This window comes from Mytilus edulis, chromosome 9 (genome assembly GCF_963676685.1).
Source record: "Mytilus edulis chromosome 9, xbMytEdul2.2, whole genome shotgun sequence".
Classification (NCBI taxonomy): domain Eukaryota; kingdom Metazoa; phylum Mollusca; class Bivalvia; order Mytilida; family Mytilidae; genus Mytilus; species Mytilus edulis.
Genome location: NC_092352.1, coordinates 17,561,312 through 17,578,745, shown reverse-complemented (window position 1 = coordinate 17,578,745; position 17,434 = coordinate 17,561,312). Strand labels below are relative to the sequence as shown.

Here is a 17,434-nt window from a genome sequence, read left to right as displayed (position 1 = left end):
TCCTATCCCCCCTCTAAAATGAGTTTAGAATATAAAAAAAAATGAATGTCGAATTCAACATTCTAATCCTCAACTTGGCTTCGTTTTTTAGTATAACTACACGCGTTCGCCGCAAGTCACAGGATTTGTCTGAAGGATATTGGATCAAAATATTTCAAATGGCATCATGGTATTAGTATGTCGTCGTGATTTGTGGGGGACATCAAATTCGATAAAACATTCTTGATGAATACACGATATGTCATATGCTAACATGCTTTCCAAATTATTACATAATTATTTTTAATGTGACATTTTATTAGAGGTAATTATTTATGTACGCAGATGGTTTACTGTCGATGTAGAATTATGAGAAGGAGGACATGATGAAGGGAGAAAGAAAAAAATAAGAAGAAAAAGTGCAAATGATGTATGCTAATAAATAAGCCAAGACGTGAACAAGATAAAAAAAACCGAGATGTGGTATGATTGCCAATGAGACAACATTCCACTAGCAACCAAATTGACGTACATGTTTTAATCGTTGGCACTTAAAGGTCCGGCTTTGTACGGTCTTAACAATGAGAAAAACACATACCAGATAACAAACTATAAAAAAAATATGAAATTACAAATGTAAAACAATTAAAAAAAAAGCCAACGGCGTAATAAGAAAATTGAAGAGTATAAACATGTTTGCAGGTGCCCAACCTCCCTTAATCTGAGACAGTGTGTAACAGCACGACACGAAAATAAAGTACAGAATCAGTTGAAATGGGCTTCAGGAGCCTGTAATTTAGTGATAGTCTTTTGCTTATGTGTTACATATTTGTTTTTTGTTCATTTTTTTTTATATAAATAAGGCCGTTAGTTTTCTCGTTTGAATTGTTTTATATTTTCATAACGGGGCAATTAAAAGCTGACTATGCGGTATGGGCTTTACTCATTGTTGAAGGCCGTACGGTGACCTATAGTTGTTAATGTATGTGTCATTTGGTCTCTTGTGGACAGTTGTCTCATTGGCAATCATACCACATCTTCTTTTTTATATTGGCTCATCTAATCGATACAAACCACAAAAACAACTAAAAGAACCACTAAGGACACAAAGTACCGATCTGAGAGTACTTGTAGTTATTGGAAGCTAGTTCAAATAATCACTAATAAACAAATTATGTATCCAAGACAAACTGTCAATCGGTACACATCCAATGGATTTAGTGAAAGTTTTACGTAAATTTGTGGAAACGAAATTCCTCAATTAATTATTTATCAGTGACGCATAGATTACGTTTAATGAAGTATACACAACACTTCAGACACAGCAATAGCGAATGAGTTAGGATATATATTATAGATACCGTAATATCGGGTCAAAGAAATGTCACCGTCCAAAAATGGAAAATTACCAATAGGGAACGAAAATCGGTCCTTTTTGTCGTATTGTAAGTATCGAGTTTTCAGTGTGAATTGAAATATTTATTCTAGGCAAGGGCAGTTATTGCTGTTTATATCATTGTTATAAGTGAGTTCCCTTGGTAAAATTTCGGCATTATGTTCAGAAAATTATTGGTTATCTAACAAAAATGTCATCATTGCAACGATATGTGTTGTAGAATTTATCAATTAAATAAAATAAGACGTATCTTTCCTGAGTTTGTCTAAACGCTGTGATTCGTAACGGTACAGAAAAAAAAGTCTGCGGAGCCTTATTGGTACCCATATGATACATAAAACCAGGAAACAAACTGTGTTACCGAAACTAACATAGACGTTAATCATCACATATCTAGCAATTTTATACCTTAATTCAACTTTTTCATTACAAAAAAAAAAGCTTAATAAGAGTTGCAGCAAAAAAATTTGCAATAATGTTTTTTCAATGGACTATTTAAATAAATAGGGAAAATCTGTGTTTATCATTTTCATATCGTTTTATAGTATTCTTGAATTTAATTGTCCACATGATTATTACTTTTACTGTTCATTCGGTTTTTGGTAATATCCATTTGACGTGACTCTGTACCTATACATCCCGTTCTATCAGCATTTTTGTATTTATGTCTTTCATTTTTGCTAATGTGCTTTGTCTATATGCTCTTTTGTGTTTCTTTGATTCATATGAAGATGAAGTGGCTCTATACTTATACATCCCATCATTGTGTAATTGTGTCATGGTAAAATTTTATATTCTTGTCTTTGATTTTTGCTAATAGGCTTGGTCTATATGCCTTTTTTGTGCTCCTATGTTACATATTTGTTTGTTTTTATAGTGATTAAGATTATAACAAATTTATTAAAAGTGGGAACACTGCTGTACCCCTATTTATGTTCACACATCGTTGTCAATATAATGGAATTTGATGTGACTGTCATACAAGTGAGAGGCTTAGCTAGCTATAAAACAGGATTAATTCACCATTTTCTACATAAGAAAATGCCTTTACCAATTCAGGAATATTACAGTTGTTATCCATTCATTTGATGTGTTTTAGCTTTTGCCATTTGATTAGACTTTCCTTTTTGAATTTACCTCGGAGTTCAGTAATTTTGTGATTTTACATTTTTTATAAATAAGATTGTAGGCCGGGAAGTTTTCAAACAAGAGGGATTGGGGCGACCCCCTGGGACTTCCCTTTTATTTCATTTCATTCGTTTTATTGTCCCCTACAATAATATATATGGTTTAGGGGTGGGGATCTGGACCGTTGACAAGTTAATAGCACATTCTCAAAATGAACGAAGTGGGGGTAACCCCCAGGGTCTTCCCTTATATTTCATTTGTTTTGTTTTATTGTCCCCTACAAGAATATATATGGTTTAGGGGTTGGGATCTGGACTGTTTACCTGTTTACAAGATAATAGCATATTCTCAAATTGAAGGGGTTGGTGATGACCCCCATATGATTTGTTTTATTGTCCTTTGATCATTTCTGAAGACTGCGTGTGTCTATCACTTACAATTTTCAAGTTATATTCATTTGAAAATTTTAGAAAATAAAATCCCATAGGATTCTATAGTAAACCCCTCCCTTCTTTCTGCCCCCCCAAAATACTAGTACCCCTTAATAGACCCCTATATACAAACAAAAGATTGATGGCTCACCTAGACATATTAGTCTAACATTCTATGAAACCCTAAGTAAATCTGACAAGCGGTTTTGGAGAAACGCTGCGGACAAGTTCATTTTTAAAGTGGCGGAAGAAGAGGAAGAAGAAGAAGAATAACAAAAATAATAAGAACTGAGCAAAAACAATAAGTCTCCAAACTTTGTTTGGGAGACTTAATGGCATGCAGTCGTCAACAATAAGCAGGTGTATATTCATTTTTTGTCAAGTTCTTAATCGAGTCTTTAAAATATGTTTAAATTCAACAAAACAAATCAAAGGTCTACAAGCAACATCAAATACTCTATGACTCCATGACTTGGGACAGACACATCTAATCTGTTGCAGGTTAAACTTATACTCATCATAGATACCATGCAGGATTAAATTTTGTATATACACCAGACGCCAAAATTCCTAAAAGTTTTGCCAAATACAACTAAGGTAATCTATTCCTGAGGTAGAAAAGCCTTCAAGTTAGTATTTCAAAAATTCAAAAATTTTGTAAACAGTTAATTTATAAATATGACCATATCAATGATAATTCATGTCAGCACATAAGCACATAAGTGCTGACTACTAGGCTGGTGATAACCTCGGTGAATTGAATCTCCACCAGCAGTGGCATCGACCCAGTGGTTGTAAATAAACCCATTATAGATGCCAGGATTAAATTTTGTATAATCGCCAGATTCTCTTTTCGTCTACAAAAAACTCATCAGTGACGCCCAAATCCCAAAAAGTTAAAAAGAGCCAAATAAAGTACGAAGTTGAAGAGCATTGATGAGCAAAATTACTAAAAGTTTTGCCATATACAGCTAAGGTAATCTATTCCTGAGATAGAAAAGCCTTAGTATTTCAAAAATTCAAAAGTATTGTAAACAGTTAATTTATAAATATGACCAAATCAATGATAACTCATGTCAGCACTTTTGTGCTGACTACTGGGCTGGTGATACCCTCGGGTTATTAAACTAAATGTCTGTAGTTGGATACATTCTTCCATAATAAATCTCCTCAGTTGTATTCAAAGTTTGTATTGAAATTTAAACTAAAAGTGGCAGACAATAATTATAGGACAATCAATATCTTAATCGAAGAAAGAACATACAAAAACAATTACAAAAGGACAATTAACAGACCAAAACACTACACAGAAAATTGAGAACTGTGCGGCAACAACCTCACATAAAACCGAAGGTGATTTCAAGTGATCCTTATTGGTAAGCAGACCCAGTTCCACTATAGTTGCACCCGTCGTGTTGTTTATGGCAAGTAAACATTTGATGATAAGTGACATTCGGTTATGTTACAATCGCAGAGGATCTGTGGCACTGATTTTCCGTAACGACCAACCGAATCATGATGGCGTCCGTAGACGTTCGAAGGATTCAAATCTACTTTACCATATTGTAAGCAGCAACCTTCTTTCAAAAATCTGGATATGATACGCTAGGAATATTGGAATATTTTAGCATCTGGGAGATATATACCCTATATTCAAACGTTGTTTGAATGTTTTCAATCAACCCTCATTGCAATACGTGGGGTTCATGTTGGCTCTGTCTTAAGTTTACTTTGTTGTGTTTTGTGTACTGATTGTCTTTTCGTTGGGGGTTTTTTTTTTTGCTCGTTTTTTGTCATAGCTTTGTCAGATTAATTTAAACATTTGAGTTTGAACGTTTATTTGGTATCTCTCACCTATCTTTCCCAGATGTCCTTCGCGATACGAAGCAGGTTTAAACATATATATGATATCCTTTATATCAAGTTCAATTTATGAAAATAGCCACTAAACTTGGAATGATTTCTCTATTGTGAGATGTCATCATCTACACAGTGAAACGTAAAGTTAAATGCCAATCATTCTTCTTATAAAGCTCATATATGAAGTATTTTCTAGATATCAGAATTACGCAAATGAAGCAGGGTGGTTCGCATAGAAATAATAATTCACTGTTAAAAAAAATAAGATAAAGTATTTTCTTCGTGCTTTCATAGACGGATGTCTTACTATAATAATCGCAAATAGCATTGTTTTATTACAATATCTTATAGTTGAGTTCCGACAGTCTCCAACCCATAATTGCCTCTTTGTTTTTGTTTTTACGTCAAGTAAAAAGGTAAAAAATAAGCAATACAGATATATATATCAAAGGAAGGTTTAATCAATTGTAGTGTATAATATAAAACAAAACAAGTATAAAACGGATCTGAGACTTTTTTTTTGTCCTTTTTCTACTACCAAAAAAATGTTGATTCTGATTTTTGAGGAACGTTCAATTGATCTAACATATGTCCTGCTTTCCTTTTCTCTAATGCAACATTTGACAACCTCTCCTTTCCAAGCCTCTTTTGTTCTGCCATAAATAACATAGCCTCTTGTTTGTCAGTTATATACTCATCATATTCCCGTAGACCATGAATGACAGCAAACATCATAGGATACTTAGTCCCACATGCACCATTAAAATCGTCCATATCTAAAGTCCACACAAATGCACCTCCCAGTCTATTACTAATCACTAACTCAGCCTGCAAATACATTTTCTATGGTGTGATATTGGTATATATGCAAGGATTACATATTGAGAGAAGCGAATCTTACTGTCTAATTGATGTTTACCCAAATCTTTTTTTAAACTTTTTTATGCTGACTAAGGAGCAGGAAACGATTTAACACAAGCATGCAGATGGTACCCCTAACATTTCTCTCAATTTTAGTGCATAACATGTCTAGGCATTAGGTTTTGTTATATGTTTGCATGTCTGATTTGTTAGATCTTTTACATGTCCACATGTTTGGTTGAATTCGGTTGTTCTATGTCTTTCAAGGATTTGAGTTTTTTCCCCTAGTTGCTTCATTATTTTCTGTTTCTCTCGACTTATATTAGTTTTGAATTTTCTCGGGTGTCCGCATTTTTTTAAAACGTACCCGGTGATGATCATGCAACATGTGTTGTACACGCAATGAAATTTTACCATTTTGTCCTATTGCCCCGAATAAAGCATCCATAATATGATTTCTTGAGAAATATTACCTTTTCTTGAACACTGGAAGGATTATCATAACTTATCCATTCATCTTCATGCACTACGAATGGTACACGTGCATACATTCGTTCTGACAATCCACCATGTTTTATAAGATGACAGAGCTGATAAGAATAGAAACATTCTGTTATATGCATATACAATAAAGATGTGGTATGAGGCTATAGGTCAACTGAGAGCATATACAAGTATTGTTCCTGTTCGGAGACATTGACCCATAACAACATGTGTGTTGTGTATGCATTTGTTTGAATTTTTGTTTTGATTTTATCTGTTCTGCTCTGGCGATAATTGTATTCTTGATATTTAATAATATTAAACATACAATAACAAACAAACATTGAATAGTGCAACAACCAACATAAGATTGAACAAAAAATAAAGGCGGCCGATGACTTAAAAAGCAACTCGTGAAAATGTGCTCGCTTTACTACAAATGGCTTACTAAGGTCACCACATGTTGGTTGAATACTGTCTCTCTCTCTCTCTCAAAAAAAGAAGAAAATATACAATGTTTTAAAAAGAACAACACATAGTTATCAAAGGTACCAGGATTATAATTTAGTACACCAGACGCGCGTGTCATGTACATAAGACTCATCAGTGACGCTCATATCAAAATATTTATCAAGCCAAACAAGTACGAAGTTGAAAAGCATCGAGGATCCAAAATTCCAAAAAGTTGTATCAAATACGGCTAAGGTAATCTATTCCTGGGATAAGAAAATCCTTAGTTTTTCGATAAATTCAAAGTTTTGTAAACAGGAAATTTATAAAAAATGACCACATAATTTATATTCATATCAACACCGCAGTGCTAACTACTGGGCTGGTGATACCCTCGGGGACGAAACAAAATAAGACTTTCGAAAATAGGATTTGCAATATAAAAAGATTATTTGTATTTTTCTATCAAAATTAAGATACTCTTTATGAATGTTGATTAGAGTTTTATATTTACATTTTTAACTGGATATCCATCTCCATTGTCAGAACCAGGACCGATACCTAATGATCCTGGAGCAGACAAGTTGCTGTTCTGTAATCTGAAAGACCTTCCAAAAAATGGTATTCCAAGAACGATTTTATGCTTAGGTACACCCTGTGAGATCCAGTTGTTTAATAAAGAATTCTGAAAATTAATAAACCATTAAAATTATTAATATTTGTTACAATATACAAATAGGTTATGATTGCCAATGAAACAAGTATCCAGCAAAGTTAAAAAATAAAGTGGATGTAAGCAACTATCAAAAACTATTTTCATAAGCTTTCAATGTTACTGATTAATTTTTTTTTGAAAGATATACAGTATTTGAGTATGAAAATATTTTTTACAAACAAAATAATTTCGTTGTTCATAGTACAAGAACAGAACTATAAATGTTTTCATTCAGATCGGACGTGTCTGTGTATCTATATATCACGCATAGCAAATGGACGCCCTTCTTTGGTATACATGTGTTTTATAGCTGAGTAGGAAATAAACTCATCATAGATACCAGGATTAAAATTTTATATTTACGCCAGACGCGCGTTTCGTCTACAAAAGACTCATCAGTGACGCTCGAATCAAAAAACGTTTAAAAGTACGAAGTTGGAGAGCATTGAGGACCAAAAATTCCTAAAAGTTTTACCAAATACAGCTAAGGTAATCTATTCCTGAGGTAGAAAAGCCTTAGTTTTTAAAAAATTCCAAGTTTTGTTAACAGTTAATTTATAATTATGAACACATCAATGATAACTCAAGTCAACACAGAAGTGCTGACTACTGGGCTTGTGATACCCTCGGGAAAATAAATATCCACTCCAAAAGTATAGTGAGTTTTTCTTTTAATTAAATGTTTGTTTAGGAATACAATATGTAATCCATTTAAGTGCGTGGAGTTTGTTGTTTATGCTTTTTCACTTCAACTAAATTTTTTGTTAAAATGTAAATATTACATTTTTTTAAATATTTTTCTTCTGCTATCACAATAAAAGATCAAAAAAGAAATAGAACAAACCAAAATATCTATACCTTTAGTGATAACATTAACGGTAGCCTTTTTACTGCACCAGATGCACATTTCGACAAATCAATTGGCTCTCCAGGGATTCTCGAGGCCGCAATATTTAAAAATTTAGATATCGAATAAATATGAAAAGAGTATCAAAATATTATCCAAATTCAGACAAAGAATCAGACCTATACAAGAGGAAATATCCCTTAATTTTAGATGATACCTTAAATTATATACAAGAAAATGTCAATCAAACAATATTCGTCTCTTCGTACCAGTATCGAAAATAAGACACAATCATGTATAAACTTACTGCATTTTTCTCGTTATTTTCTCCAGTCAGTGCACTATGTGGATATATTCTCATTGGATCGTCCCAATGTCCATACAAGTCATACAGTTTCAGATTTATGAAATCTACTACTCTACAAACACAGAATGAAAATTATCGAATGGGAGAATGAAATGAAGTTGTTCTCCTCATTTGACATTAAAATGTTTGATTTGAAGAGCCAGTGATGAGATTCTATAAGTCTCATATAAAACTAGGTCATAATGTCATAACTGTACCAACGGTTTAATCATTATTGTACTCTCTTTTTTCGTTAGAATGAGTAAAACTTTTTTAAAAAGAGAGAAAAATAGAAATACGGTGAACAGAAGAGAAGCATAACTGTTAATTATTAGCATACCAACTAGCCGTTTAAAACTGTCGATAAAGTATATCGTAAAATCTAGATTTGTTCAATAAAGGGTGACAATAACAATAGGTGAATAAAATCATAAATGGAACAGACAACATGGCAAAAAAAAAAAAAAATTTATATAATAGTTCTAGCTCAAATAGTGACACGCTCTGTGTAGAGAATGGTAAGATTCATTGACGATTTTTACCAGGTGAATATTTATTCTCTAAATGTGGATTGTTGAGTGTCTCTTGTCTTGTCCTAACGTAAAATTCGCAAACCATTTATTTTCTATCCCAAAAACCCGTTTGAACCTGGTGGTTTGAAACAAACACTATATATATATTTCTGGACAAACTATTGTCACAAATTGCTTGATCATCGAAAATGAATTGTACAAATATAACACTGAACACAAGGTGAGATGAATAGTTTTAATGTCTGTGGGATGACCTACTGAGCGAGATGAGAAAGAAAATAAAGTTAAAATTTTCAATAGAATAATTCCATAAATGTAAACTATTTAATCAATGTCGCAATAAATGAAGCCTTAAAATCGAAATGGCAATGAAGTCAATACAGACAACATTAGCATAAGTGCGGACAAGACAAACAAAATTTGTAGAAGAGCATTTAAATATTTGGTATAACCCTTAATGTTCTATACTAACATACAATTTGTCTGTGTACAAACCTTGATATTCTTTTTAGATCATAAGATTTATCAATCATCTGTTGAGTAGGGTCGACACAAACTGATAAAACAAGGGTTTCTTTATTGTCAGGTTCTTCTTCGATCTCAAAATAATGTTGTAATACCTAAACCAATAGAAGTAGAAATCCTAATACTTTGAAATATTTATAATACTTGAAAATTTCTGCTCAATTATAACTGGAATTATACTTATATTATCCCAGATTATAATAAGTTGTTCATATTACATAGATGTTTTTGATTTCCCCTGAATAAAAGTTACAAGGTATATACTTGTTGATGTTGTGAATGGACTTTACATAGTAAAACATATCACATATGCCAGGAGAGTTAGAAATTGGCGGGAAAAATTTAATGCACTTTTTGTTCTAAAATGAATACCTGCACACATTTCCAACGAATATTCTACTTACCTTGAACCTTTTATCTTATTATAAATTTACCTCGTTTCATCAAAAAAATATAGATGATAGTTAAGTCTTTTTTTATTTTAATCATCGCCACTACCCATGGTCCAAATATTTTCTACATTTCATTTTTTTTTACATATGCAGATGTAGCCTAGTGGTTTATCAGTAAAATACAAATCCCAATTACGTTTACTTCGCCTTAGATGTGCATACTTTAAGATAGATAAAACAAATCAGGTTTAATCAACCATGTTTTACATTATGTGTAATGTCTGTACCAAGTCAGAAATATGACAGTTGTTTTCCACTCGTTTGATGTGTTTGTAGCTTTTGATTTTGCCATTTGCATAGGGACTTTTCGTTTTAAATTTTCCTTAGTGTTCGGTATTTTTGTTATTTTACTTATTTCCTAGACAATTACTTCTAATAATTCGGCAAAGTTGTGTTTATCTCCAGGTGGGCTCCCTCTAGTGGCTGGATATTCCCAGTCAACGTCCAAACCGTCAAAATTATGCATGCGTAGATAACGAATAACTTCCAAGGCAAATAATTCCATGTTTGTACGAGAGGATACTAATTTACTCCAACTCAGACTACCAAGATCCCATCCACCAACAGATAACATAACAACCAAGTCTTCGTTTATGTTCATTAGATTGGTTAAATCTCTATATCTATAAATTAACCAAGAAATTTGAATTAAAGAAAGTCAGTTAAGTGTTCTTTATATGCATTTAAAGGCTCAACGAACTCCCTTCCCCCTGAATATCATGTGCTCTGATCTGAAATGGTCATTATTTCCTGAAACTTTGAGATATTCAAAAGTATCTCACTTTGTTTTCAGCATATCTAAAAGGTGTTACATATCGACCAAATCCATGTTTGGTAACGAATAAAATAGTAAATGCATGGAAACGAGGAAGCTTCATAAAGACAACAACGGTTGAACCCCACCAAACAGGTGATGTTATGATAAATTGACTTTTAACATATTTGTTTTGCAGACGTGTTAAGGATGACAGTCTCATTTTGTCGGACTCTCAAAGTTCATAGCATACGTATTTCATTAGTTGAACGATGCTTCGTGTTGAATGTTGTGATTTTGCCGAAAACTGACAATTTACAGGTTCAGTATAAGAGTCAACTGCTGTATTGATCTACACTTAAATTTGACTGAGCTAAATGCCATGCATTTTAAAAACTGTTAAAAACTTACTGTTGAAAATCATCATAACCATCTGGCAGTTTTACAGCGGAACCGTCATCGTTTAAGGCTGCTGATGCATAGATAAGATGTGTACATAGAAAAGGGTCTATATCTGATGGTTTCAATGAAAATTCAAGACCATCTCTGTAAATAGAGCTACCGCTGAAATAACATACTCTTCGGATATCGTAACCTAAGATAAAAAAAAAGACGAATTAAAAAATATATTTTCATTTTAATGCGAGCGCACGTGTCTTTGTGTGGTATGTATGGTCATGTGATACTTAATGAAGCTGGATCAATATGTGAGTGTTACTTAGAATTTAATTTCAGAAATATTCCTAAATGTGAAATGTTTTACCTTTGATTAATGCTGCCAAACATATGTGGCAGAGAATTGAAAGCTGCCTCTGAAGTTCCATCTGAAAGACTTGTACGTGTGTCGTTGTTACCTCTTTATGTCCCCTAAAATGATTATAGAGTACATGTATAATAGCAATTTATTTTCAACAAAATTCACTGGAAAATATTAATTAATTTCTCTCCACCCAAAGAAAGACAAACAGTTAATCGACACACACTTATAAGTTGGTTGGCAAGGGTAGACTAAGCTTTAAGTGAATTGCAGTATTAAAAAACTCTGAAAATGTCTTGATATAAGAGTTTCAATACGCATGCAGGTGATTAATATTTTAAAATTTATTTCTCAAGGGTCTTATTTTTGGTATATACTATATATTGAAACTGCTTTAAGGTAGTTGTTTGTATGTGTGGACTGCTATGTGTGTTAAACGTTCGACGATTAGTGATGTTACAATGTATTGCCAGTGATTAAAAACAACTTTTACGCATATCATTTTATAAACTACAAATCGAGAAAAATAAATTCTTTTATTGGCTAGAACATTATTGGATCAAAATTCTTCTAATGAGTGCAAATACTTACAAAATACATGTCAAATCAGTGCAAAATCATTACAAATTGATGTCGAAATTTCGAAAATTAAAATAAAATCGGAAATATCGACACTCTGAATAGAAACATTTGTCTTTGTAATAATCGGAAGGAATCACGAATCAGTAGGTTTGGTTAAAATCCTTTGAGTATTCCAAGTTGCGTTGTACATAAGGATGTCTCTCGACATATGTAATCACCTGTCAATCCAGAGATGTCTCGTCTGTATGTTTTTTTGGTAGTAAAATACAAATGTCGAAATCAAAATGGCAATACTTTGACAAGCAAACTATGCAAAGAGATCAAATTGAATGCCCACTGACTTATAAAGGTACAATGTCGAATAATCTCTCAATGAGATATGCCAATGCTGAAATAGTTTTGTTTCTACAATCGAAAATATAATAAAGATAGTTATCAAAGGTACCAGGATTATCATTTAGTACGAAAGGGAGAATTGCACACTTGGGCAATCCCCTATTATAAGTCGAAAAAAAACCCAACTTAATGCCAAAATGAAATTTGACGATAAGATAACGAGTCTACAAAATAACACAAAAACTGAAGTTGAACTGAAGTATCCCAGAAGGGTCAATAGTTTCTGAAGTAAATAAACTCATCAAAGATACCAGTATTAAATTTTGTATTTATGCGTTTCGTCTAAAAAAAGACTCATCAGTGACGCTCGACTCCAAAAATGTTAAAAAGGCGAAATAAAGTACGAAGTTGAAGAGCATAAAGGATCAAAATTCATAAAAGTCTGCCAAATACAACTAAGGTAATCTATTCCTGAGGTAGAAAAGTCTTATTTTAAAAAAGTAGTTTAAAACAATCAAAGTTTTGTAAACAGTTAATTTATAAATATGACCATATCAAAGATAATTCATGTCAGCAATTGCTGACTACTAGGCTGGCAATACCCTCGGGGTATATAGCAACAACCGCCGTCTTTTGTTGACAACACGCGCGTCGGGCGTACAAAATTCTAATCCTGGTATCTATTATGATAAAATTGAGAATGGAAATGGGGAATGTGTCAAAGAGACAACAACCCGACCATAGAGCAGACAACAGCAGAAGGTCACCAACAGGTCTTCAATGCAACGAGAAATTTTCGCACCCAGAGGCGTCCTTCAGCTGGCCCCTAAACAAATATATACTGGTTCAGTGATAATGAACACCATACTAAACTCCAAATTGTACACAAGAAACTAAAAGTTAAAATAATACAAGACTAACAAAGGCCAGAGGCTCCTGACTTGGGACAGGCACAAAAATGCGGCGGGGTTAAACATGTTTGTGAGATCTCAACCCTCCCCCTATACCTCTAGCCAATAAAGAAAAGTAAACGTATGAGTTTATTATTTTACCGAACGTGAAATAAAAAAAGAAGATATTGTATGATTGCCAGTGAGACAACTCTCTAACAGAAACCAAATGAAAAATGTATTCACATCACAGTTTCCCGGACAATATATAGGTCAAATAAAAACTTTTGTTATCCATTTTTTCATGATTTACATTCCGATGAAATAGAATATTGAAAATTCCGACAATAATAATTTAATTTAATGTTCTTTTATTTTAACTATTTCTTGCATTGACAATCAATAGACTTAGAAATTACAGTATAGTTATATAAAAAAGGAACAGAAATTAAATCATTTACGGAATAAATAATGTTGAGATATATAAAACGATAAGTCTTACCTAATATGTTGATTACCAATAAATATTTTAGTCAAAATTTATTGTTCGATTGTCAACAAAGAAATCCTCATTTTTCACATGTAAATGATGTTACTACATGATTGACCGTGTAAATCTAACTGCTTGATCAATTCATAAATTCTTAATTATTATAATTAATATTTTTTTACAAAAGTTGTTGAATTATATTGAAAAAAGTATGCAAATTTGACAATGAACTAATTGTGTGGTCAACATATTTCTTACACATTATATTACGGCTTCCGGTTTTCTACATACGTTTTATATTTGATGTTAATTAACTAATTATAGCGGGTGATATATCTTAAGATTTATTGTGCTACCACCGATTAAATAAATATTGACAGTTGACAGACAGTCAAGACAGTAAAGAGCATTGCGTGCAAAATGGGTAATTTAAATATTACTGCACGATTTTGAGTGTGAAAAACGGCAACTCATAGTAACATATATTACATGCATGTTATAGAGGAGACCAATTTATCAATAAAACAATAGCTGGTTTCTGCTATAATAATTGATAGGGATGACAGGCATGCCATTTGGGCCGACACTGGATAAAGAGGGAATGATGGATAGAGACAGCAATTCTACCTAGAAACGGAGACCACATACGGACCCCTAAAATAGTTGTTGCATGAGTTCTGAATCGCGAAGACACATTTTATCGACTAGAAGATTTAACTTCAGTATTCTGATCGGATGTGGATGCAAAATTATTCATCCCATGCAGCCAAACAGACGTCCCACTTTGGCAAGGGTTTTACTTACGGTAAGAAGAGGACTGTGGTGATAACATTTCTATACCCTAGTTCCCCATTGAGTTTATGTATGGATGAGCTTTAGATTGAGAATGAATATAAATTTGCATCTCATTGGTATGATCCTATCAAAACGTAGCAAATAAAGGCAACAGTAGTATACCGCTGTTCAAAACTCATAAATCGATTGAGATATAACAAATCTGGGTTACAAACTAAAAGCGAGGGAAACACATCGACTATAAGAGGAAAACATAGGAACAGCAGGAACGCAATAAAATCAAACGCCAACATACATATAAAAGAACTAATTGATTATAAGCGCCATACTCCTTACTTGGTACAGGACATTTAAAGAAAAAATAGAGGGTTGAACCTGGTTTTATGGCTAACCATACCTCCCGCTTATATGACAATGTTAAAAAACATTTCACTAAAATGTCAACACTAAGTGACAGAAATGCAGTACAAACACACAAGCACACTCATCATAGAGAAACACACAAAACAAATAATATAATAGTCGGCAAACCGTAGAACAATAGCGAACATCTTCCATAAACGACAGACACCGCAGGACATCACAAACAGTGACGCACTTACGTTACGAACATGCAATATATATGATTATCAATTTATATAATTATTTTCACGATACCAGTCAAATTTGTCCTTTTTTGAACAATAACATATGTTTAAACTTAAACCAGTCCAAACAATTTCTATGACAATGACTGAATTGAAAGGCTATTTTATGATCATTTTATATTTTTTATATTTATTTGGACTTCAGTTAAAATTATCGTATCGTATTCGTATCGTTTTGGGGTATTTATTTAATCACTTTGCCTGCTTTTATTTCATTTACACCATAGGGGTAGCTGAATACATCTGGAGCATTTCCACCTGACATCTCAGTTCAGAATTTCTGAATTTGACTACGTTTCTTCAAGTACAGAAGATGTTATTTCAGACGAGAAAACGATGTCAAACCGTGAAAGACTTGGTAATACTTATAGATGATTTATAATGGAACATATGTAATACATGTAGTTACACCAACTGTCAAATCATAGATAATTTATAGTAATTATTACAATATTAATGAATTGCTTAGTATACTAAGTTTACATGCATACAGTTTTAATGTACCTTTGTAAATTTCACGAATTACTATTTAGACCGCTTCACGTTCACATGCCCAATTTGATCAATTGGACAATGGAATATGTGTGGGTGTTGGGTAGTATCATTTATGAGGGTTTTTTTGGTTTTTTTTTCTAGCTCTTTACAAAATAAATAAATATATATAGATATAAAACCAAAATACAAGATACCAAACTGTTTATTTGAATGTAGATACGGAGTAAACGTCATTGCTTAGAAACCAAATCCGAAAGTCGTCAATATTTCAATAGATAAATGGCCATTTCAAACAAAGGTCTACGAATTATAGAATTCAAACAAATTATTTTTCACAGGTCTACGAATTATAGAATTCAAACAAATTATTTTTCACAGGTCTACGAATTATAGAATTCAAACAAATTATTTGTTAAAAAACCATACCAAATATTTTGCATGTACACCGTGTCTTAAAGATTTTTCTATACGAAACATACACATTTCAATTATAATTTACATCAAGATGTTGTTAAATGAAATTGGATACCCTTCATTAATCACGCTTTCAATAACATATGATCAAATCGTTAAAAGCCCCTATCCCCCCCCCTTTTTTCCGTTTTTCCTAAATTATTGAATACTATCATAGTGCATGCTGCATTGACCATTATATTTCGATGAAAATTAGATACACACCATCGTAGTAGTATCTAATATATATTATCTTATTTCTTCAAAATTTTCTGTGATTTCTGATACAGTCGCTTCAATGTCATAAGTTTAATTCAGTTGAGTATATTATCTTAGACTTTTATGATATAGTATTTCAAAGTTGTGATGAGTATCTTTTGTTCTCATGGCCACTTTTTACCTGTCACCGGGAATTATTTACTTGCAAGTAAATAATTCGACATAATTTAATCCGTATGCATGTGACCTCCAATTAAACTCCTTAGCTGGTGATGAGTTATGCATGTATTCATCTATTGAAAGATAAAGAATGGCAGGGGCGGATCCAGCCATTTCAAAAAGGGGGGGTTCCTAACCCAGGACAAATCAGGGGGTTCCAACTACATGTCCCAATTCAAATACATTGATCGTCCCAAAAAAAGGGGGGGTTCCAACCCCCGGAATCCCCCCCTCTGGATCCGCGCCTGAATGGCAACATTGAACGCGAAACAAGAAGGAACCATTTGGTTGACAAAGTCACAAACACACAGTTAAAATTGTTTCTAATCCAAATTTGTAAATTAAAATATTTCTGGATTTAAGGACGGTTAAAGGTAGAAAAGGAAATGTTCTGTTGCAAAAATAGGAAATATGAATGTTGAAAGTTGATCTTTAGTAGATAATTTTCTATTTTAATGTAAATTATAAAAAAAAACCAGGGTATTATAATGCTTTCAGTACACAATCATAAAATATTATCAATCTATAAAACAACATTCTGCAAACGGGTTTTTTTTATAACAAAATATAGTTGAAGCATGGAAAGAACATTATGTTTTGCAAATGTACATCTTTTGTATCTTTCTTTAACATAGAAACATAACTTTAAGTTGCCTTTCTCACATTTTCAAGAAAGTTTCAGTGTCAATCGGTAGACAGAATGGGTTAAAACCCTTACTGTAAATTTCTAAATGATTCTTAAAAAGTTCATCGGAAGATACCAAGACGTTGTTGATAAATATTCCGTATCA

At 32.6% G+C, this 17,434-nt stretch overlaps 1 protein-coding gene across 1 annotated transcript; it reads right to left on the bottom strand.

Moving 5' to 3' along the window:
- Positions 1-5,235: 5,235 nt before the first annotated feature.
- On the bottom strand, positions 5,236-13,960 carry LOC139487724 (putative chitinase 1). The gene is made up of 9 exons (XM_071272758.1): positions 13,828-13,960; positions 11,524-11,627; positions 11,172-11,355; positions 10,377-10,629; positions 9,525-9,649; positions 8,458-8,569; positions 7,103-7,273; positions 6,129-6,245; positions 5,236-5,622 (listed from the first exon to the last, which is right to left on the bottom strand). The coding sequence occupies exons 2-9, from the start codon at positions 11,582-11,584 to the stop codon at positions 5,329-5,331; spliced, it is 1,317 nt and encodes a 438-aa protein (XP_071128859.1). The 5' UTR covers positions 11,585-11,627; positions 13,828-13,960; the 3' UTR covers positions 5,236-5,328.
- Positions 13,961-17,434: the final 3,474 nt, after the last annotated feature.

Bases quoted from the DNA above. Each gene is read 5' to 3' on its own strand.
- LOC139487724 (XM_071272758.1), bottom strand. From the start codon at position 11,584: ATGGAACTTCAGAGGCAGCTTTCAATTCTCTGCCACATATGTTTGGCA. The intron at 9,650-10,376 runs GTAATTGTCTAG...CTATTGGTTTAG, and splicing joins ACTTTGCCGAATTATTAGAA to GTATTACAACATTATTTTGA. The intron at 7,274-8,457 runs GTAAGTTTATAC...ATTAATTTTCAG, and splicing joins AAAATAACGAGAAAAATGCA to AATTCTTTATTAAACAACTG.